Source organism: Xiphias gladius, chromosome 2, assembly GCF_016859285.1.
Source record: "Xiphias gladius isolate SHS-SW01 ecotype Sanya breed wild chromosome 2, ASM1685928v1, whole genome shotgun sequence".
In the NCBI taxonomy this organism is placed as follows: domain Eukaryota; kingdom Metazoa; phylum Chordata; class Actinopteri; order Istiophoriformes; family Xiphiidae; genus Xiphias; species Xiphias gladius.
This window is the reverse complement of record NC_053401.1, coordinates 1,429,782-1,451,090: the sequence shown is the minus strand read 5'-3', so window position 1 is coordinate 1,451,090 and position 21,309 is coordinate 1,429,782. Positions and strand designations below refer to the sequence as shown.

At 43.4% G+C, this 21,309-nt stretch overlaps 8 protein-coding genes and 1 pseudogene across 8 annotated transcripts; 6 read left to right on the top strand and 3 right to left on the bottom strand.

The window, feature by feature from the left end:
* The first annotated feature begins 776 nt into the window (after positions 1-776).
* On the top strand, positions 777-1,455 carry LOC120802303 (histone H2A-like). Its single transcript, XM_040149981.1, has one exon. The coding sequence runs from the start codon at positions 818-820 to the stop codon at positions 1,205-1,207; it is 390 nt and encodes a 129-aa protein (XP_040005915.1). The 5' UTR covers positions 777-817; the 3' UTR covers positions 1,208-1,455.
* A 538-nt stretch (positions 1,456-1,993) lies between these two features.
* Positions 1,994-2,787, top strand: LOC120796813 (histone H4). The gene has a single exon (XM_040139898.1). It carries the CDS (start codon positions 2,209-2,211, stop codon positions 2,518-2,520), a length of 312 nt encoding a protein of 103 aa, XP_039995832.1. The 5' UTR covers positions 1,994-2,208; the 3' UTR covers positions 2,521-2,787.
* Positions 2,788-3,564: 777 nt separating this feature from the next.
* On the top strand, positions 3,565-4,165 carry LOC120796805 (histone H2B 1/2). The gene has a single exon (XM_040139885.1). The coding sequence runs from the start codon at positions 3,608-3,610 to the stop codon at positions 3,980-3,982; it is 375 nt and encodes a 124-aa protein (XP_039995819.1). The 5' UTR covers positions 3,565-3,607; the 3' UTR covers positions 3,983-4,165.
* An 803-nt stretch (positions 4,166-4,968) lies between these two features.
* On the top strand, positions 4,969-5,651 carry LOC120802675 (annotated as a pseudogene).
* Positions 5,652-6,849: 1,198 nt separating this feature from the next.
* Positions 6,850-8,556, bottom strand: LOC120802683 (histone H2A-like). The gene has a single exon (XM_040150758.1). The coding sequence runs from the start codon at positions 8,535-8,537 to the stop codon at positions 8,148-8,150; it is 390 nt and encodes a 129-aa protein (XP_040006692.1). The 5' UTR covers positions 8,538-8,556; the 3' UTR covers positions 6,850-8,147.
* Positions 8,557-9,396: 840 nt separating this feature from the next.
* Positions 9,397-10,586, bottom strand: LOC120802653 (histone H1-like). Its single transcript, XM_040150709.1, has one exon. It carries the CDS (start codon positions 10,532-10,534, stop codon positions 9,914-9,916), a length of 621 nt encoding a protein of 206 aa, XP_040006643.1. The 5' UTR covers positions 10,535-10,586; the 3' UTR covers positions 9,397-9,913.
* Positions 10,587-16,149: 5,563 nt separating this feature from the next.
* On the top strand, positions 16,150-17,249 carry LOC120802660 (histone H1-like). Its single transcript, XM_040150723.1, has one exon. It carries the CDS (start codon positions 16,178-16,180, stop codon positions 16,796-16,798), a length of 621 nt encoding a protein of 206 aa, XP_040006657.1. The 5' UTR covers positions 16,150-16,177; the 3' UTR covers positions 16,799-17,249.
* Positions 17,250-18,052: 803 nt separating this feature from the next.
* Positions 18,053-18,662, top strand: LOC120802668 (histone H3). Its single transcript, XM_040150734.1, has one exon. The coding sequence runs from the start codon at positions 18,077-18,079 to the stop codon at positions 18,485-18,487; it is 411 nt and encodes a 136-aa protein (XP_040006668.1). The 5' UTR covers positions 18,053-18,076; the 3' UTR covers positions 18,488-18,662.
* Positions 18,663-20,149: 1,487 nt separating this feature from the next.
* LOC120802691 (histone H2B 1/2) lies at positions 20,150-20,672 on the bottom strand. The gene has a single exon (XM_040150772.1). The coding sequence runs from the start codon at positions 20,628-20,630 to the stop codon at positions 20,256-20,258; it is 375 nt and encodes a 124-aa protein (XP_040006706.1). The 5' UTR covers positions 20,631-20,672; the 3' UTR covers positions 20,150-20,255.
* Positions 20,673-21,309: the final 637 nt, after the last annotated feature.

Sequence of the window (21,309 nt, the reverse complement as noted above, 5' to 3'; positions counted from 1 at the left end):
TCTACCAAACCTCATTTAGAAATGGCAGGGGGAATTTTAAGTAAACCAAAGTACATGGTAAATTATCTGAATAGTTATTTCATAACCAAGATAGAGAAGTTAAAAAGCACTTCAAGCCAAAGGATACAGATTAATCATATGTATTAATAGATCATATTATGGAAGGCAAAATGTGTGGCTTTGAATTAATGACAGTTAGTGTTCCTAGAGTTGGATTCACGTTAAAGACTTAAAACCACCTGGGGTTGACGATCTTGATGACAAGCTGCTCGAGCCCATAGCTTCACTTATTGCTCCGATGGTCAAAGATGTTATTAATCAGTGTTTCAATGAAAATGTGTGGACACAAGCTTGTGTAGCTCTTTCTTGGGGGTTTTAGTACAAACGTTAGTGAAATGTAAGCATGTAAATAATAGTTTTTCATGAGGAATGTCATTACAGAAATACTCAATTTATTTTTTGTTAAAAACAAACAAACTATGCTTTAGTACAATTACGGAAATTGTAATGTTGTCAAGGCAGTTCTATATGTAGTTATAAATATATATATATATAAATATATAAAAACAGACACACAGAAATCTGTGGACCAGCGGAAACTTCTGTCATGTCTTATTTTGTAAATCCCACAAACTGCAGGGCGGACGCTGCGTAATCTCTACGGCTGCTTTACGTATTCATTTCTGATTGGACGATCATGCTAACGTCTCATCTGACCAATGAACGAAAAGTGAGAAGCCGCTGGTAGCAATATAAAGGCGGTTTAGACAAACTAGTTGTATATTGCTTCAGTTTACTGAACTCTAATTTCTAGAAAATGTCAGGACGCGGTAAGACCGGTGGCGGAAAGACAAGGGCAAAGGCCAAGACCCGCTCATCTCGTGCCGGGCTCCAGTTCCCCGTCGGCCGCGTTCACAGGCTGTTGAGAAAGGGCAACTACGCCGAGCGTGTCGGGGCCGGGGCCCCCGTCTACCTGGCGGCGGTGCTCGAGTACCTGACCGCTGAGATCCTGGAGTTGGCCGGGAACGCCGCCCGCGACAACAAGAAGACCAGAATCATCCCACGACACCTGCAGCTGGCCGTCCGCAACGACGAGGAGCTCAACAAGCTGCTCGGCGGAGTCACCATCGCCCAGGGCGGCGTGCTGCCCAACATCCAGGCCGTCCTCCTGCCCAAGAAGACCGAGAAGGCCGTCAAGGGAAAATAAGACGCACTCAATACATACACCTACTTCAACGGCTCTTTTAAGAGCCACCCACGTCTACTTTAAGACCTCGTTCCTTATTCTAACAGTCAAGCTACGCATTAACGTTAACCTCATACTACATAGATCTACACTACCTCACATTAACCTTTATCCCTAAATTTATCAAGGAATTTTCAAGTCTCAGCCAAATAAAATCTGAGTCTTGTTGAGCTTTGTGACCAACAAAATAAAGAGTGTCTCGAAATGTCTCATCAGTCCCTGAACTAAAGTATCTTGTGCAATAGTGGGACTTTACCAAACATCCGCTTTTGTGTAAAGGTGCGGACACTTCCAGCGTGTTTAGGCTCCAGCCCTACTTCATTTGACACCATTTTTTAAACGTTATTTACACATTTATGTATCATACATATTTAACTGTCTTCAGGATGAACTCTCAACGTTTGAGTTCCATTAATTCATCCAGCTACTCGAGTATTTTACATGTTTTTGTTACGTGTTTGAAAAGAATCAGCCGTTTTTTTGTTTTTGTTTTTTTCCATTCAAGCTCCTCTCATTGGATCAGCTGATGGCAGGAAACAACAGACACAGAAACTCTGTTTAGTTCCTTTTTCTTTGTTGGTAACTATTTTATCAAATATTTTAATTAACATAATCACCTATCAACGGCTGCGCGTTTACTGCCGGTTACTGATTAAAACAAAGGACCAGCTGTGATGCTGAACATTTGAGGATTAGACAATAAGAGTCCGCGGTGGTGCCCCGGTTAGTATTTGAGAGGTCGGTGGGATTGCCAGGGGCAATGTTTCACTTTTATTTTGAAGGATTAGATAGCAGGAAATGCAGCGGCTCACAGGCTCCACCTTGAGAAGCGGAAGTGGAAAATTGGCGGGCTGGGGTCGAGCTGTCTGTCTTCCCTTACGTCCGCGTGAAGGCTTGAAATAACGACGTTCTCGGCTCCAACTCTATTCGTGTTTCTTCGACACAACCCAAAGCACATCACAATGAGTGGTCGCGGAAAGGGAGGCAAGGGACTCGGCAAAGGAGGCGCCAAGCGTCACCGCAAAGTTCTCCGCGATAACATCCAGGGAATCACCAAGCCCGCCATCCGCCGTCTGGCTCGCCGTGGCGGTGTCAAGCGTATCTCCGGCCTGATCTACGAGGAGACCCGCGGTGTCCTCAAGGTTTTCCTGGAGAACGTCATCCGTGACGCCGTCACCTACACCGAGCACGCCAAGAGGAAGACGGTGACAGCCATGGACGTGGTCTACGCTCTCAAGAGGCAGGGCCGCACTCTCTACGGCTTCGGAGGTTAAATCTTACACCAGCTCCCAACAACACAACGGCTCTTTTAAGAGCCACTCAAATCCTCTAAAGACACCAAACTTGCCTTTTATGTATTTAGCTACAAATTCACACTCGCCACTACACGTTTAACACCTTTGTTTTACAAAGGCTTTACACTCTTTCTTCAATATCAATGAATCGTTACCGCAGCTCTAATTCTCACCCCTCACTGAAGAATTGACGTATCTTAGAGCCGTTGCGCTCACATGATTCCCCTCTTTGTTACATGAAACGGCCTTAAGTGGAATCGCCACCTCCCTAAACAGAACCTTCACAACGAAGTATTTATCAGTGCTGTTGACTGCATTAGTTTTCGCTAGGTGTGTAGTTTTACTAAATTTCTCACCAACCCACTTGTAACTACTTGCACAATTACACTAAAGCATATACAAATACATTCTAATAAACACTGGCTTTGGGTTTATTGTTCCTCATTTTATTGCACAGTTTCTCTACTACAGGCCCAATGTCTGGTTTCCTTGTGCATTCCTCGTGATGCTTAGAATTGGTGTCCTGGAAGTTTATCCCGTCTCTGGAGCTCAGCCCGGAGAGACCACCGGGTTCTTACCAAGCCCCACAAGTGTCTTAGCAAACAGTCTGAATGTCAATGTGATATTTCAGTGTTTCCTTTTCAACAAATTAAAGTGAAGGGGTCTGGATACTATCTGAATCAACTGTTATAGCACTTTAAAGACTGATAATATCAGGCGGACATGTTAGAGGCCACTGTGGAATTACTGAATAAAAACAGAAAAACGACGTGTCTTTTATTTTTGGAGTTTTTTTGTTTTGTTTGTTTTTGATATCGCATCGTGTGTTTTCTGTACCCACCTACTGAGGGTAAATCACGTCTCCCTTCACTGTCTCCAGCCCGGTAATAGGCTCACGTCCATGTAGAGCTGCGTGACCTCCCGGGTGCAGCCACTCTGTGACGCATTAACAGTCAGCCAATGGCGGAGCGGGAACAGCACAGTAAGATTTGCATCTCTTGGGTTTAAGAAGAGCCGGCGCTACAGCATAGGCACTCACTTGCTTGAGGAAAGAGACTCTGAAACGATGCCTGAACCAGCGAAGCCAGCGCCTAAGAAGGGCTCCAAGAAAGCCGTTGCCAAGACCGCCGGCAAGGGCGGCAAGAAGAGGAGAAAGACCAGGAAGGAGAGCTACGCCATCTACGTGTACAAGGTGCTGAAGCAGGTCCACCCCGACACCGGCATCTCCTCCAAGGCCATGAGCATCATGAACTCCTTCGTGAGCGACATCTTCGAACGCATCGCCGGAGAGGCCTCCCGCCTGGCCCACTACAACAAGCGCTCCACCATCACCTCCAGGGAGATCCAGACCGCCGTCCGTCTCCTGCTGCCCGGTGAGCTGGCCAAGCACGCCGTGTCCGAAGGCACCAAGGCCGTCACAAAGTACACCAGCTCCAAGTAAACGTCCCGTCAGCCTAAACACAACAAACCAACGGCTCTTTTAAGAGCCACACACTTCATCTGTGAAGGCAAATGCTCCTCAGTTTAGTGGTTTTACTGAATATATAAAAATGAGAAACAAACTAATAAATACTCAGAATGTGGTTTAATAAGTAAACCTGCTTTTATATACAGCTTTGTTTTAGAAAGAAAATGTACATTACATGCTTTGTCAACATGTCTATTAAAATAATGCACCATCTCCTTGTTTTCATTGGTGGATGAGGTGTGTTTTGTTTTTTTGTGTGTGTGAGAGAGAGTTCAAATCTAACTTATAAATTAATTGAATTTGAATGAATCAGTTGTTGAAAAATAAGTCAATAACTGGAAAACTGAATAGGACAACCAGTGTAATGACCAAGGGCTTAATAAGTAAACTTATATTAATAAATTAATTAACAGAGGAATTAGTTAAATCTACACACGTCTCGTCTAAAATACAGTGTGACACATAACACACCAATTCTGATACAATTGTACGTGCTATTCTTGTTTAAGCGCCTCAGATCATCACTTAATTTTATGCCGTACATCGTAAAAATCCCTACTCTACAAAGATGCTCATATTTTGGGCATGTAATGGGAGATATTTACTTATTTATACACATTTCTGCAGTTAATGGGGAACACCTCTTCTAGATCTTGTCATTTCTTTTTCTTCTACCTCCCAGTTACATCATTGATAATATATCAGTCGTGATTCCTACATTTCTATATTTTATTACAAGTTGGAATAAAACGTTTTGATTGTTCCAAAGCTTCTGAAATTCACTAAACAAAGACCAACTGCCCCGAGAGGACAGTTTGAATTTTCAAAAGTCTTTCAACCAATAAATGATCGGTTACGTCACGTGCACACATTGGACCAATCAGCGTTACCAGCGCTCCGGTTCAGGCTATAAAAGCGACATCCGCCGCGTTTCTCAGTATGTTCAGTTTCCGTAAAACGAACAAGTAACCGCGATGGCAAGAACCAAGCAGACCGCTCGTAAGTCCACCGGTGGCAAAGCGCCCAGGAAGCAGCTGGCCACAAAGCTGCCCGCAAAAGCGCTCCCGCAACCGGCGGCGTGAAGAAGCCTCACCGTTACAGGCCCGGTACCGTGGCGCTCAGGGAGATCCGTCGCTACCAGAAGTCCACCGAGCTGCTCATCCGCAAGCTGCCCTTCCAGCGCCTGGTGAGGGAGATCGCCCAGGACTTCAAGACCGACCTGCGCTTCCAAAGCTCCGCCGTCATGGCCCTGCAGGAGGCCAGCGAGGCCTACCTGGTCGGCCTCTTCGAGGACACCAACCTCTGCGCCATCCACGCCAAGAGGGTCACCATCATGCCCAAAGACATCCAGCTGGCCCGCCGTATCCGCGGAGAGAGGGCTTAAGCTCCATCACATCTTACAACACAACGGCTCTTTTAAGAGCCACACACTTCTTTCCTAAAAGCACTCTTCCTCCGCTACGACAATGCTCTAGGTAGATCAAGAACTGCTGCTTAAACAACCAGCAAATATTATCACGTTCTCAAGCTACACATCCTCTAGTGCAGCTCAATGTTCGCACATTCAACACAGTGAATATAACGCACTCCTTCAACTAAAGGAGTAATACGTCTCTTTTCAAACGCGACTACCATGTTTTTCGAACATTTCTATTTGTGGCAACGGTTTTTTTTTTTTTTTCCTTTTTTCTTTTTCCCCTCTGATTCAGGGCTACAACATTTGGAGGCATTGATCCAAATGTTGTAGCCCTCTTGCCAGCAGGTCTAAACAAAAAAGCTTTACTTATACGGTACGTGTCTGCTAAATTCAAGGGGCACGGCTGATCTTCAATACCTTGAGACTAAGACACAGGCGTGCAGATGAGTTTGTAGTACATGTAAATGTTTGAGTGACACTACCTAATTACGAGCACCTGTCGCAGTGTAGTTTTACGGCGACCACATTATGGAGTTAAGGTTGGGAGGCAGACTCAAAATGAGCGAATGCTAGTATGTCTAGAATTTATTTGTAAATGCATTAGTGTAGTTGTGCACCACCGATTTTGTGAGAATTGGAGTGCTACTTTATTAAACCTAGTTAGTGAGAACAAATAGCACTGTGTAAATTAAAGAAAAGCCTTTGTAAAACAGAGGTGTTAAACGTGTAGTGGCGAGTGTGAATTTGTAGCTAAATACATAAAAGGCAAGTTTGGTGTCTTTAGAGGATTTGAGTGGCTCTTAAAAGAGCCGTTGTGTTGTTGGGGGATGGTGTAAGATTTAACCTCCGAAGCCGTAGAGAGTGCGGCCCTGCCTCTTGAGAGCGTAGACCACGTCCATGGCTGTCACCGTCTTCCTCTTGGCGTGCTCGGTGTAGGTGACGGCGTCACGGATGACGTTCTCCAGGAAAACCTTGAGGACACCGCGGGTCTCCTCGTAGATCAGGCCGGAGATACGCTTGACACCGCCACGGCGAGCCAGACGGCGGATGGCGGGCTTGGTGATTCCCTGGATGTTATCGCGGAGAACTTTGCGGTGGCGCTTGGCGCCTCCTTTGCCGAGTCCCTTGCCTCCCTTTCCGCGACCACTCATTGTGATGTGCTTTGGGTTGTGTCGAAGAAACACGAATAGAGTTGGAGCCGAGAACGTCGTTATTTCAAGCCTTCACGCGGACGTAAGGGAAGACAGACAGCTCGACCCCAGCCCGCCAATTTTCCACTTCCGCTTCTCAAGGTGGAGCCTGTGAGCCGCTGCATTTCCTGCTATCTAATCCTTCAAAATAAAAGTGAAACATTGCCCCTGGCAATCCCACCGACCTCTCAAATACTAACCGGGGCACCACCGCGGACTCTTATTGTCTAATCCTCAAATGTTCAGCATCACAGCTGGTCCTTTGTTTTAATCAGTAACCGGCAGTAAACGCGCAGCCGTTGATAGGTGATTATGTTAATTAAAATATTTGATAAAATAGTTACCAAAAAAGAAAAAGGAACTAAACAGAGTTTCTGTGTCTGTTGTTTCCTGCCATCAGCTGATCCAATGAGAGGAGCTTGAATGGAAAAAAACAAACAAACAGCTGATTCTGTTCAAACACGTAACACAAATATGTAAAATACTCGAGTAGCTGGATGAATTAATGGAACTCAAACGTTGAGAGTTCATCCTGAAGACAGTTAAATATGTATGATACATAAATGTGTAAATAACGTTTAAAAAAGGTGTCAAATGAAGTAGGGCTGGAGCCTAAACACGCTGAAGTGTCCGCACCTTTACACAAAAGCGGATGTTTGGTAAAGTCCCACTATTGCACAAGATACTTTGGTTCAGCTACTGATGAGACATTTCGAGACACTCTTTATTTTGTTGGTCACAAAGCTCAACAAGACTCAACTTCAGTTTAGAGCCCGAAATGGAAAGAGATAACCCCCCCGAGACGCGAGCATGCTCGGCAAACCACCTGCCATCCGATCGGCCGGTTTAGACGGTGACACTTGATGCGGACAACCGGGAGCGTTGTCCGGAGGATGGTGACGGACCCAATTGCTGGTGAGATTTCTCGCCTGGCGCTGGTGTCCTATCCGGACTTGTTTCATAACCACAACTCACAGACACGGAATGAGGTTCGGTTAAGTTTTTAATACAAGCTGTAATTTGGTAAGCATGCAACCGCAACCTACAACAAGTTTAGTCGCTGGGTCAAAGACCCCAGCCGGTCCGAGCCAAATCGGGGGAGAATGAGCCAGTGTTTATCATTTTATTTGGCTGAGAGACTTGAAAATTCCTTAATAAGCGTTTAACATGCGGCCACATCCTGTTTACACCGCAGCTATTCAGGAGCCTCTTAGTTGAGCTCACACGGACGGGCATGACCTCGTTGTTAGGGGTCCCGTCGACAATAGTGAGGATGTGATTTTATGTTGAGTTTTTAGGACGGGTGTTGGACAAAGTTTTGCCGGAAATTGTTGTGACTTTCTGCATCAGTGAGAAGTAGTTGGTACCCGGTATCTCAGGTTGTAGGTTAATGAGATGTAGAGTAGATCTATGTAGTATGAGGTTAACGTTAATGCGTAGCTTGACTGTTAGAATAAGGAACGAGGTCTTAAAGTAGACGTGGGTGGCTCTTAAAAGAGCCGTTGAAGTAGGTGTATGTATTGAGAGTTTCTTATTTTCCCTTGACGGCCTTCTCGGTCTTCTTGGGCAGGAGGACGGCCTGGATGTTGGGCAGCACGCCGCCCTGGGCGATGGTGACTCCGCCGAGCAGCTTGTTGAGCTCCTCGTCGTTGCGGACGGCCAGCTGCAGGTGTCGTGGGATGATTCTGGTCTTCTTGTTGTCGCGGGCGGCGTTCCCGGCCAACTCCAGGATCTCAGCGGTCAGGTACTCGAGCACCGCCGCCAGGTAGACGGGGGCCCCGGCCCCGACACGCTCGGCGTAGTTGCCTTTTCTCAACAGCCTGTGAACGCGGCCGACGGGGAACTGGAGCCCGGCACGAGATGAGCGGGTCTTGGCCTTTGCCCTTGTCTTTCCACCACCGGTCTTACCGCGTCCAGACATATCTGTTTATGTTGCTATTTCGAAGAACAAAGTGAAAATGTTTAGAGATGTTTGAAGCCCTACTTATATTGCTACCATCTGGTCGTTCATTGGTCAGGTACAGCTTCTGTGTGATCGCCCAATCACAAGAGTGTACGTCATGTTACTGTAGCAATTAAGAGACTTCCGCCTTACAGTATATGAAACTTCAAAAATAAGATGTCACAGATTTTTTTTTGTCACATTATTATAAATAATTAAAAATACTACTTACATAGTGGATCCACGTACTTGCGATCATAGAATGTGTAGGGTTATAAAAAACAGAATAAAGGAATTAAAATAAAGTGGAATTGAACAGATGGAACTGAAAGATAAATACAAAAAAGGACATAAAATAGAACAAAGGACTTAATATAACAATACTTAGGATATTATAAAATTTGAATAAGATACTTTTTAACATTAATTTTAATGAAGATTAAGAGCTGATCTTAATGAGTATAGGGGACCTAAATGCAAAGTCCTAGTTGAGATGTATTCATCTTGTGAATCTTTCCTAAAAATTCCTAAAAGGGATACGGAACTTTTCTGCTGCAATTCTGTTTATTCTTGTAAATTCTAAAATGACACGTCCCGTGCAGAAATCTTTGTATGTGAATCTGATGTTGCAGTGACTTAAACTCTGAACTGGTATTGTACTCGCTCCATAGTGTCATTAATGTAATTTCTATTTAGGAGACACAGATGTATCACAAAGCCTTTCATCGGGCCTCCCACTCACTCACTCCTGCCTGAAACCGCAAATCGTGCAACTGCAGCGTGAATGAGGTGAGAGTGAGTCACGACCAAATCACAGCAAATAAAGTCACACAAGAAGTGTAATTGCAAAATAAACGTTTACTTTTGATAAAGACAATGTAGTTGGAAGTTGGGAAAAACCACAATGTGTGTACATATATTATAATGGGAGGGATTTATTGAATACACAACTGAGAGGAGAAAAAATAAAGAAAAATGACTTAGTAGCCATGCATATAACTTCAGCATGCAACTACAGGCCGCAGTCTATCATAGATCATTAAAACAGAAGATAGATTAAGGACTGGTAAAATGTCGACCGCTACTTTCTATATTATATACACATGCTGGAAGGCACAGGAGTGCATTGTTTCTTATAAAAAAAAAAGAAAAATCACATGTATATTCACCCGCACATGAGGAATGATCTCAGCTCCCAAACAAATATACATAAATATTTACATGTAAATATACAAGTCATTTAGTACAAACACAGTACAAATGTAACATTTAAACACTGGAAATCTGTTCTTCAATGAAATACTTGGGTGGCTCTTAAAAGAGCCGTTTGCTGGGTTAAGTAAAGTTTACGACATTTACTTCTTGGCTGCCTTCTTGGTGGCCACCTTCTTGGCCTTAGTGGCTTTGGGCTTCGCCACCTTCTTGGCTGCTTTCTTGGGTGTAGCCGCCTTCTTGGTCACCTTCTTGGGGCTCTTTGCCGGCTTCTTGGCCGCCGCTTTCTTGGCAGGCGCAGGTTTCTTGGCCTTCTTCGGTGTGGTCTTGGCTGCTTTGGGCTTCTTGGCGGCTGTTGGCTTCTTAACAGCGGCGGAGGGTTTCTTCGCCGCCGCGGGCTTCTTGGCCTTTGCCGGGGCGGCTTTCTTCACTACCTTCTTGGGCTTCTCAGCGGTCTTGCTCGCCTTGAAGGATCCGGAAGCTCCGGTTCCTTTGGTCTGCACCAGGGAGCCTTTCCCGACCAAACTCTTCACGGCGCGTCTAATGTGAGCGCTGTTATGCTCCACATCGTAGCCCTGAGCGGCCAGCGCCTTCTTCAGAGCGATGTAAGAAAGTCCTTTTCGCTCCTTGGAGGCGGACACGGCTTTCAGGATCAACTCGCTGGCGCCGGGTCCAGACTTCTTGCTGGGCTTCGCGGCTTTCTTCTTCGGGGCTTTAGCCGGAGTGGCCGGGGCGGCGGGTGCAGCTGGGGCGACTTCTGCCATCGTGCTGTCGGGTAATCTCTACGAAGGAGTCCGATTAGACTGATACACATTTCCCTGCAAAGAGAGGAACTTAAACACCCCATGAGAACCGTGGAGACTCAACCCAGCCTGCTGATCGCCAGTGCGGCAGGAATACAGGAGCCACTTGTGTTTTCTCTTTACCGATAAATGCATAAAATACACATTTGGTGGAAGTAATAAAGTGAAAAATTCAATCGAACTGATAGCGAAGGAGTTCCTCCTCATATGGAAACCATGTAAAGCTTAAGACTTTTCTGTAATTTGTTTGGGAAGCGTTTAAACCTCTCCGTTGTGCCGCCGTGTGAGGCGTCGCTCCGTGTCTTTTCCCTGTGATTTCTCTCCTAAATGCTCTAAAAAACATCAGAAGCACAATTAAAAGAGTTTGAAAGCGAGAGAAGAAGTTTGTTCAAAGGTTCAAAGCAAAAACAGTCAGCCACTGTCATGTATTTTGCATTAAACAGAGGTTAGTTTGGCATCTGCAAACACACTCAAAAGTTGGAAGGGCACCTTACACCCACTATGGCAGACAGTCACTGTGTATGTCATTTGTTTTATTCTTCCTTAGAATTCACTCATACTTGAGCCAGGACTGAAACAGTTTCATTGTCACTAAAGCAAATACACATGAAATGGCCATTTCATTTGATTTATTGAATGTATTTCATTTTTTACTTCGGGAAGATCTGCTCAACTGCTCTGCTGTAGCAAACCTAAACCAGAGCTGATCATGTGGCCCAAGGCCTGTGAAGAGCTGGTAGTAGTGCCTGTGGATAAAGGTTTTGCCTTTTTCTGAATATATTTCTGAACTAGTGAATAGGAGATGAGAAAAACACTTGAGATAGATCAAATCCTCATACTTGACATGGATTATAGACTTTATCTGTTAACTGAATTAGATGCGTAGTGTTTTAACTGACCTGGTGCACAGATGTAGATTTTGCTTTGTATGGGTCATGCTTGTTTATGTTTGTATATTATGCTTATACCTGTGAAGCTGAGTGTATATATATCTCTAAAATGTTCCGTCTCCCTGGACATTATATGTAGGCTGCTCATATTCGTATGAGGTCAGTATATTGTGCTGTGCTTATCCCAGGACGACATGGCTCCTGTAAAGTAAATATGTTTTAATCTTAAAATTGTTGGACCACCGTAAAGTATAATAGTTGAATCAAATAATTTTCCTCCCAGTGCAATATAGAATACATTTCTAATCACCCTTAAGGTACCTGATGGCTTGTCTCCCCAGTATATTTCCGACCTACCTTTTGACCACAACCGTGCCACTGGGATTTACTACTGGCTGCAGAGGAAAGTCAGAAAAAAATAATACAAAATTTTATCCGCCATGAACGTAGTTTTTCATTTTTTTCCTTTTTCGTGGGAGACACCGACAACATCACAACTGCGTTCACACACAATATTAAGCCAAAAAACTTAATATTTTCTCCGGCATAGATTTAGTGACTGTCTTTTACTTTATTGCATTGGATTTCTCCTTTTTTCTGTTTATCGTGTTCTTTTGTACACGTTACTGTTCATGGACAAGTACAATAAGGTAAAAACCTACTGATTTTACCTATAATGAAATGTGCCATATACTTTAAAGTGCTTTGCCTTTATCATAGTCTTTATATCTAAGTCGAATGTTTTAATTAGTACCCCACAATGTGGCATATAAGTGATGTGTATATCTTTGCCAACATTAGTACTCTCTTTTTATTGTTGATCTACATGCTTATAAACACTTTTAATTACTATTGTGATTTTATATTCTTTTTTTTAGAGAAAGAATGTTCTGTCTCTTTTAGATATAGGATTTATAACAAGGGCTACAGATTAAAAAAATAGACCTTTTGCTAAATGTGGCCTATTTACAGCAATGTTCATTAATGCACACTGTCCCTGTTAAATAATATAAAGTACAAACAGGTTCATCACTGAGGGAGTTGGATGCCTGTATGGAAAAACTGTAAAATAGATCAATCACATTTAAAAGCTAGATTTAGTTTTTATTCTCCTTGATTTGTGACAAATAAATGTTAAAGAGAACAATGTAGTGAACAAATATGCAATTTAAAGATTTAAGCAAAATCACAATGACAAAAAGGTGTCACGTATGCACGTGATTCACGCGCCTCTGGCCTAAGTAGGAGTGTAGCGCAATACCTGACAGTGTATATGACGATGCACTACATGTCAATTAGGTCTCCCTTCTGCTTTCACACTGATTCATATCTGTTACCTTTGATCACCTCTATACTGATACATGCACAACAACTCTGTGAAAGAAGTAGAGATGTCTTTTACTTATACTGCTAATATAACTAATACAGTAAGCATATATTTTTTTTAATGAAAACTAAAACTACAAAAGACAACAAGAGGGAAAAAAATAAGAACAAAACAAGGCAAAATGCCTTCTCAATATGGTTTGTTTTAATATGCTGCCCTATTAATGACAAGCTGTTGTCATTGATATAAACTAGTGCAGCACCCATATAAAATGTGATTGTTATCTAATTAATGTTTCAATATTTTAATTCAACCACGTAATCATCGTCTAATTTCCACGTCACAGCTGTGTATGATATTATTAATAATAATAGACCCCTTTTGTCAGACACCTGATCAGAAAATAGAGGACCAAAAATCCAAAGGACTGCTGTGACAGATACACTCACCTGCCAATTTGTTAGGTACACCTAGATAAATATCTCATCAGCTGAGTCATACGCAGTTAAGAAAGTCACTGACAAATGTATTTTTGCATCAGCAAGGAAAATATTTGAAACGATTTCACGTCAGCTGAAGCCATTTTCCCAATCGTACGTGGCCGTTAAAGGAAACACAAAATGTACAACGACTTTCAGCCTTCCTCCCCATTTTGGTCTATTTAAATGCGTCACATTTCCTTTTACTGACTCTCAATGGGTAAATATTGTGCTTTGCTCTAGGTAAGCTGGACATGCAAACAAAACAGAATTTTATATAATATTGTGTTTTTACATGATGTCAATCATATGCCTCGTTGAACGGAGTTCAGCTGCACTTTTCTTTTAGATCAGCTCAGAAACATTTGATATGTATGTACACAGCAAGAGCCAGTGCACAAAAACCTTAGAAAGCATACAATAATATATAAGAAAAAAAAAAAAGGGGGGGGGGGGTTATGGCAATGACATTGACAAACTATATACAACAGTTAGACAATATACATGATTTGTGTATAAAGCATCACTGAGAATTTTTTTAACTAATTGATGCTTCTTGAACCTGGAAAATTTAACAAAAGACATACAGATGTTGCATTCTGTCTTGAATTTTCAAACAGCTTTACCAGGTCTTTAGCTCTTAAAGAAAAAGGCCTTGAGATTGTGTTCATTTCATTTGCCTCCTTGAATTGTGTTGAGCTGGAACTTCCACTGACGTGCATTGGGCATTAGGTCACGACCGCGATGAAGAGGTCGGTGTTAAATTTTCTGTTGGCGTGTGTTTGTGACAAACAACCCAACATCTGCCATAAGGAGCAGCTTTCGTACACTCCGGTAGATTTGTTTTGAAACAACCTGACTGCTACCAAATATTAAATATAACGATAATAATACATGTTCTTTACAGAGCGATTTTCTAAATACCCAAGGAGGTGTTACACATTTGAAAATACAATGATATAAAAATTAAAACAATATAGATTATAACAATATAACAATACTACTGGACGGGCATGTTTTCTATACACTTAATGGGAGGATCGTTAGTGTTGGAAAGTAACTGAGCACATTTGTGAGGTACATGTAATGCCACTTTACCTGAGTATTTTTATTTTATGCTACTTTATACTCACCTGCATTCAAGATGCCAATATTGCACTTTCAATTAGCTGTAGTCACAGGTTATTTTGCAGATTAAAATTTTACATGTGGTATAAAACATCATTTTAGACAATATGATTTGTTATTGATTAAAGTATTCAGCATATAAATATATAAAGCTGTTAAATGAGCTCCAAGAAAATTAAAATCCTGCTTACGTGTAAATGAACCAATAATAAAAATCAAATTATGTACTGTAAAAAATATTAAAACACTGTGACATTCTCTATGACGAGCACTTTTACTTTAAATCATTTTAACTACATTTCGCCGATAATACTTTTACTTACCAGACATTTAAAATGCAGGACTTTTACTTGTAATGGACTATTTTCACATTGTTTTACCTAAGTAAAGGATCTCCGGTAGTCCATTACAAACAGTGGTGTTTCATATCAAAACCTGAGCTCCACTTAAATGTGGACAGAAAGCTCAAGATGGGTTCAAATAAAAATGACTTTTTCTGTATTTCACGCCCTCAAAGACAGAATGTAAATGGCAAAGCCTACAGCATTTTAAAAATATATATTTTATAGTGAAACCACATAATAGCTGTCAGTCACCGGGGTTTGATATTTTGCCACGGTCTTCTTTAGGCCAAAGATCACTCAAGTTTATATGCAATTACACCAATAGCAATTTAGTGTAATACAACAGCCCTTTAATAAAACTCTTATCTTCATCAAGGTTGTAATGGTCGTGTCGTGTGAGACGTGTTTAACTTGATTACACTGATCATGTTGTTACCGAGGGGCCTTTCTAATATGATTTCCACCTGATTAAATCAGCGGTGCAGGTTTAGTGTCATAAACGGGAAACAGACTGTACTTACATCGTAACAAATATGCCCGGGTTTAATATGAATTATTTACATCCTAAAGCACTTCTTTCACTACATTAATGGCATGTTTATCATAGCTATTCTGAGAACTCAGAGGCCTCTCTAGGTTTTTGTGATGTGGCTTTTCTTTTGATATTCCACAAAAATCAGAGAACGAGAGCATAGAGAAAGAAACTGACGCCTTGCGTTGACCCATCCGTCACCTTTGGAAGCCCGGGACTGTGTTAGAGCTTTTGTGCCATTGCGGTGACAGGGCCTATGGGTCTTACACCTTTCAGATTGTACTAACTATGATTCAGGTATGATTCTCTTATGAATTCAGAAAGAATAACTTGGGTCAGTAGATGACACACACTGTGTCAGGAAGCGCCTCAGCCAGTGGCTTCCATCAACATCAGTGTGTTTGCAGACACCAAAATAACCCCTGATAAATAAAAAAATATCCGCTAGAATTTAATTTTTTTACATCAGATCTCTGAACAAACTTCTTCTCTCGCTGTCAAACTCTTTTAATTGGGCTTCTGATGTTTTTTAGAGCATTTAGGAGAGAAATCACAGGGAAAAGACACGGAGCGATGCCTCATACGGCGGCACAACGGAGAGGTTTAAACGCTTCCCAAACAAATTACAGAAAAGTCTTAAGCTTTCCATGATTTCCATATGAGGAGGAACTCCTTCGCTATCAGTTCGATTGAATTTTTCACTTTATTACTTCCACCAAATGTGTATTTTATGCATTTATCGGTAAAGAGAAAACACAAGTGGCTCCTGTATTCCTGCCGCACTGGCGATCAGCAGGCTGAGTTGAGTCTCCACGGTTCTCATGGGGTGTTTAAGTTCCTCTCTTTGCAGGGAAATGTGTATCAGTCTAATCGGACTCCTTCGTAGAGGTTACTCGACAACACGATGGCAGAAGTCGCCCCAGCTGCACCCGCCGCCCCGGCCACTCCGGCTAAAGCCCCGAAGAAGAAAGCCGCGAAGCCCAGCAAGAAGTCTGGACCCGGCGCCAGCGAGCTGATCCTGAAAGCCGTGTCCGCCTCCAAGGAGCGAAAGGGACTTTCTTACGTCGCTCTGAAGAAGGCGCTGGCCGCTCAGGGCTACGATGTGGAGCATAACAGCGCCCACATTAGACGCGCCGTGAAGAGTTTGGTCGAGAAAGGCTCCCTGGTTCAGACCAAAGGAACCGGAGCTTCCGGATCCTTCAAGGCGAGCAAGACCGCTGAGAAGCCCAAGAAGGTAGTGAAGAAAGCCGCCCCGGCAAAGGCCAAGAAGCCCGCGGCGGCGAAGAAACCCTCCGCCGCTGTTAAGAAGCCAACAGCCGCCAAGAAGCCCAAAGCAGCCAAGACCACACCGAAGAAGGCCAAGAAACCTGCGCCTGCCAAGAAAGCGGCGGCCAAGAAGCCGGCAAAGAGCCCCAAGAAGGTGACCAAGAAGGCGGCTACACCCAAGAAAGCAGCCAAGAAGGTGGCGAAACCCAAAGCCACTAAGGCCAAGAAGGTGGCCACCAAGAAGGCAGCCAAGAAGTAAATGTCGTAAACTTTACTTAACCCAGCAAACGGCTCTTTTAAGAGCCACCCAAGTATTTCATTGAAGAACAATTTCCTGTTTAGAATTGTACGTTTAGTGTGTGTGTGTGTGTGTGTGTGTGTGTGTGTGTGTGTACACATGTATATAAACCATTTCTATATCTGTAAATACTGTTTTATTAGGGCAGATAGGTTTTTGTTTTTGTTTTGTTTTCTACTCGTGAATATCTTTATAGAAATCAGTGCACTCCTTTTCTTTTGAACATGTTCCTGATGCACCAGTTTATTTAACCCAAGTTTAAACCAACTGTCCCAGTATTAGTACTTAATAGTACTGTAATATGTTTTTACCCCCATTCTCCTGAGTCCATATTGGGTTTCAGTTACATTACTTTCCTGCTATCAACTCTTATTCACCTCACTTGAGACAGTAACGCACTATTAGTTTAATACACATATACACACACACACACACACACACACACACACAGGTTATAAGTGTTGTACTTTTAGTGCTCGAAACTAGTGTATAGTTTCTTATTTATTTTTATAAAGATGTTTTTTTAAGTCTATACACTTCTAATTATTTTTATATATATGTATCTGTAGTTATTTCTGCCCTTGTGCTGCTGCAACACCCGAGTTTCCCCTCTGGGGATCAATAAAGGCGACTGACCTTGTCCACATTACAACCATTCACGACTTTGACGCTGCACACGATAATATTACTAGTAGCTACACAAAAGATGCGTCTTGACCACTGATGGATTTAACTTAAAAAGAGTAACTACAGGCACATGTGAGGTAAATTCTAGCCGATCTGCCCGGACGCCCGCATTTTAGGCCGTTTACCAACACCACAGACTGGACAAGCTGCAGCGACATTAAACTGTTGTATAAAAGCAGCATCTTTATTTTAATTACTTCCATATTATAGCAGCATACATTTATAGTAGTGGTGGTGGTGGTAAAAAAATGATTGTTTGCCGATATGGTTTCTAAAATAAACATTTAGTCTCACATTAATAAATATATAGCTATTATTTGAAGATTTATGCACAATTATTAACTATATTACAGTTTTATGTGACTAATATAACGAACAAATTAAACGTGTTGAAATCTTGAAGAATGGTTTGTAGACGAGCTGCTGATCACGTGCACACATTGGACCAATCAGCGTTACCAGCGCTCCGGTTCAGGCTATATAAACGAGACACTAATAGCTCAGACTCACTACAACTTTTACTGTGGAGGAAACAGTAGAGAGTCGCTCATAATGGCAAGAACCAAGCAGACCGCTCGTAAGTCCACCGGTGGCAAAGCGCCCAGGAAGCAGCTGGCCACAAAAGCTGCCCGCAAAAGCGCTCCCGCAACCGGCGGCGTGAAGAAGCCTCACCGTTACAGGCCCGGCACCGTGGCTCTCAGGGAGATCCGTCGCTACCAGAAGTCCACCGAGCTGCTCATCCGCAAGCTGCCCTTCCAGCGCCTCGTCAGGGAGATCGCCCAGGACTTCAAGACCGACCTGCGCTTCCAGAGCTCCGCCGTCATGGCCCTGCAGGAGGCCAGCGAGGCCTACCTGGTCGGCCTCTTCGAGGACACCAACCTCTGCGCCATCCACGCCAAGAGGGTCACCATCATGCCCAAAGACATCCAGCTGGCCCGCCGTATCCGCGGAGAGAGGGCTTAAGCTCCATCACATCTTACAACACAACGGCTCTTTTAAGAGCCACACACTTCTTTCCTAAAAGCACTCTTCCTCCGCTACGACAATGCTCTATGTAGATCAAGAACTGCTGCTTAAACCACCAGCAAATATTATCACGTTCTCAAGCTACACATCCTCTAGTGCAGCTCAATGTTCGCACAATATACCGTGAATATACCGCACTCCTTCTCTACTAAAGGCTTAATACGTCTCTTTTCAAACTCGACTACCATGTTTTTCGAACATTCTATTTGTGGCAACAGGGGTTTTTGTTTTCCCCTCTGCAGAATTTGGAAGCATTGATCCAAATATTGTAACACTCTAGCAGGCATAAAAAAAAAAATAATACCTTGAAACTAATAGGCATGCAGATATAAGGTATATTTCTAGTACATGTAAATTGAGTGACACATCATTTCGAGCACCTGTCGCATTATGCCGTTAAGGTCGGGAGGCAAACTCAAATTCTAAACACACTGGCAGTCGCTCATTTTATTTGTATATGCTTTAATGTAATTGTGCACCACCGATTTTATCGGTTACAAGTGGGATAGTGAGAAGTAATGCAATCAACAGTACTGTGTAAAGTAAATTACGGTAAAAAGCTTTTCTGATACAAAGGTGTTAAACGTGTAGTGGCGAGTGTGAGTTTGTAACTTAGTACATAAGGCAAGTTTGGTGTCTTTAGAGGATTTGAGTGGCTCTTAAAAGAGCCGTTGTGTTGTTGGGAGCTGGTGTAAGATTTAACCTCCGAAGCCGTAGAGAGTGCGGCCCTGCCTCTTGAGAGCGTAGACCACGTCCATGGCTGTCACCGTCTTCCTCTTGGCGTGCTCGGTGTAGGTGACGGCGTCACGGATGACGTTCTCCAGGAAAACCTTGAGGACACCGCGGGTCTCCTCGTAGATCAGGCCGGAGATACGCTTGACACCGCCACGGCGGGCCAGACGGCGGATGGCGGGCTTGGTGATTCCCTGGATGTTATCGCGGAGAACTTTGCGGTGGCGCTTGGCGCCTCCTTTGCCGAGTCCCTTGCCTCCCTTTCCGCGACCACTCATTGTGCTATGCTATGGGTTGTGTCGAAGAAAGACTTAAAGCTGGAGTCGCGAACATCGTTATTTGAACCCATTTTGCGGACGTAAATGAAGACGGCCCAGCCTGTCAATTTGCCATTTCCGGTTATATAATCTTTCAAGCAAATATTTACCCTAGCACCAACATGGACTAATGCAATACTGAAATATTCCACTCATTTCGTTTATATAATTGTCCCTATAAGGACATGATTCCCAAGAAGAGCGCGTTGGTGTTTGTGTTTTGCGGACGTAATTGAGAACCACATGCTCTACTCGGCGGCAGCATTTTTCTATCACCGTTAAAGCATTGGCAAAACAGGAAATTTCTGGTAATGTAATTAAAGTTGTTTATTTCCACAGTTCCCCAAGCAATGTGTTTAACAATTGGCCAACCCAGTCGGATTATCCGTCAACTGCATGTTACACGAGTAACGACTAGAATTGAACACCTGCAATAGACGATATGTATCACTTACCAATTTGATTTTATGCACTACGGTCATTTATCTCTGCATTTCATTCAACTTTGCAGTTTAAGTACTAATTTAGTTATAAATCATGAATTCTGAATTATATTTTCACTACCACCACTAAACTGAGGAGCATTTGCCTTCATAGACGAAGTGTGTGGCTCTTAAAAGAGCCGTTGGTTTGTTGTGTTTAGGCTGACGGGACGTTTACTTGGAGCTGGTATACTTGGTGACGGCCTTGGTGCCTTCGGACACGGCGTGCTTGGCCAGCTCACCGGGCAGCAGGAGACGGACGGCGGTCTGGATCTCCCTGGAGGTGATGGTGGAGCGCTTGTTGTAGTGGGCCAGGCGGGAGGCCTCTCCGGCGATGCGTTCGAAGATGTCGCTCACGAAGGAGTTCATGATGCTCATGGCCTTGGAGGAGATGCCGGTGTCGGGGTGGACCTGCTTCAGCACCTTGTACACGTAGATGGCGTAGCTCTCCTTCCTGGTCTTTCTCCTCTTCTTGCCGCCCTTGCCGGCGGTCTTGGCAACGGCTTTCTTGGAGCCCTTCTTAGGCGCTGGCTTCGCTGGTTCAGGCATCGTTTCAGAGTCTCTTTCCTCAAGCAAGTGAGTGCCTATGCTGGGGCGCCGGCTCTTCTTAAACCCAAGAGATGCAAATCTTACTGTGCTGTTCCCGCTCCGCCATTGGCTGGCTGTTAATGCGTCACAGAGTGGCTGCACCCGGGAGGTCACGCAGCTCTACATGGACGTGAGCCTATTACCGGGTTGGAGACAGTGAAGGGAGACGTGATTTACCCTCAGTAGGTGGGTACAGAAAACACACGATGCGTTACTAAAAACAAACAAAACAAAAAAAAAAACACCGCAAAAATAAAAGACACACGTTGCTTTTCTCTTGTTAATCAGTAATTCCGCAGTGGCCTCTAACATGTCCGCCTGATTTTAACGAACATCGTTTCAAGTGCCAGATATTTTTCATTGAAGATCATTTTCAATAACAAAGGCGGGTAAAGACGCCCAATAAAAGTGAGTGAATAGTAACGAGCGGAAACGTGTTGGTGTAATCGTGATCTGGACTCGGATGCCCCCGGTTTTAAAAACACCCGCGGTTCAGTACTGTGTTCTGGCACCGGTAGCTTTCTTCGGAGACGTTTAGCCGTTGATTTAAAGGTAAATCGTTGCTATTTGGAGCCAGAAACGTTCACATAACAGACACAGATGCCGTGTGCAACCTGTTTTTTGAGTTTTGGGAACCGCC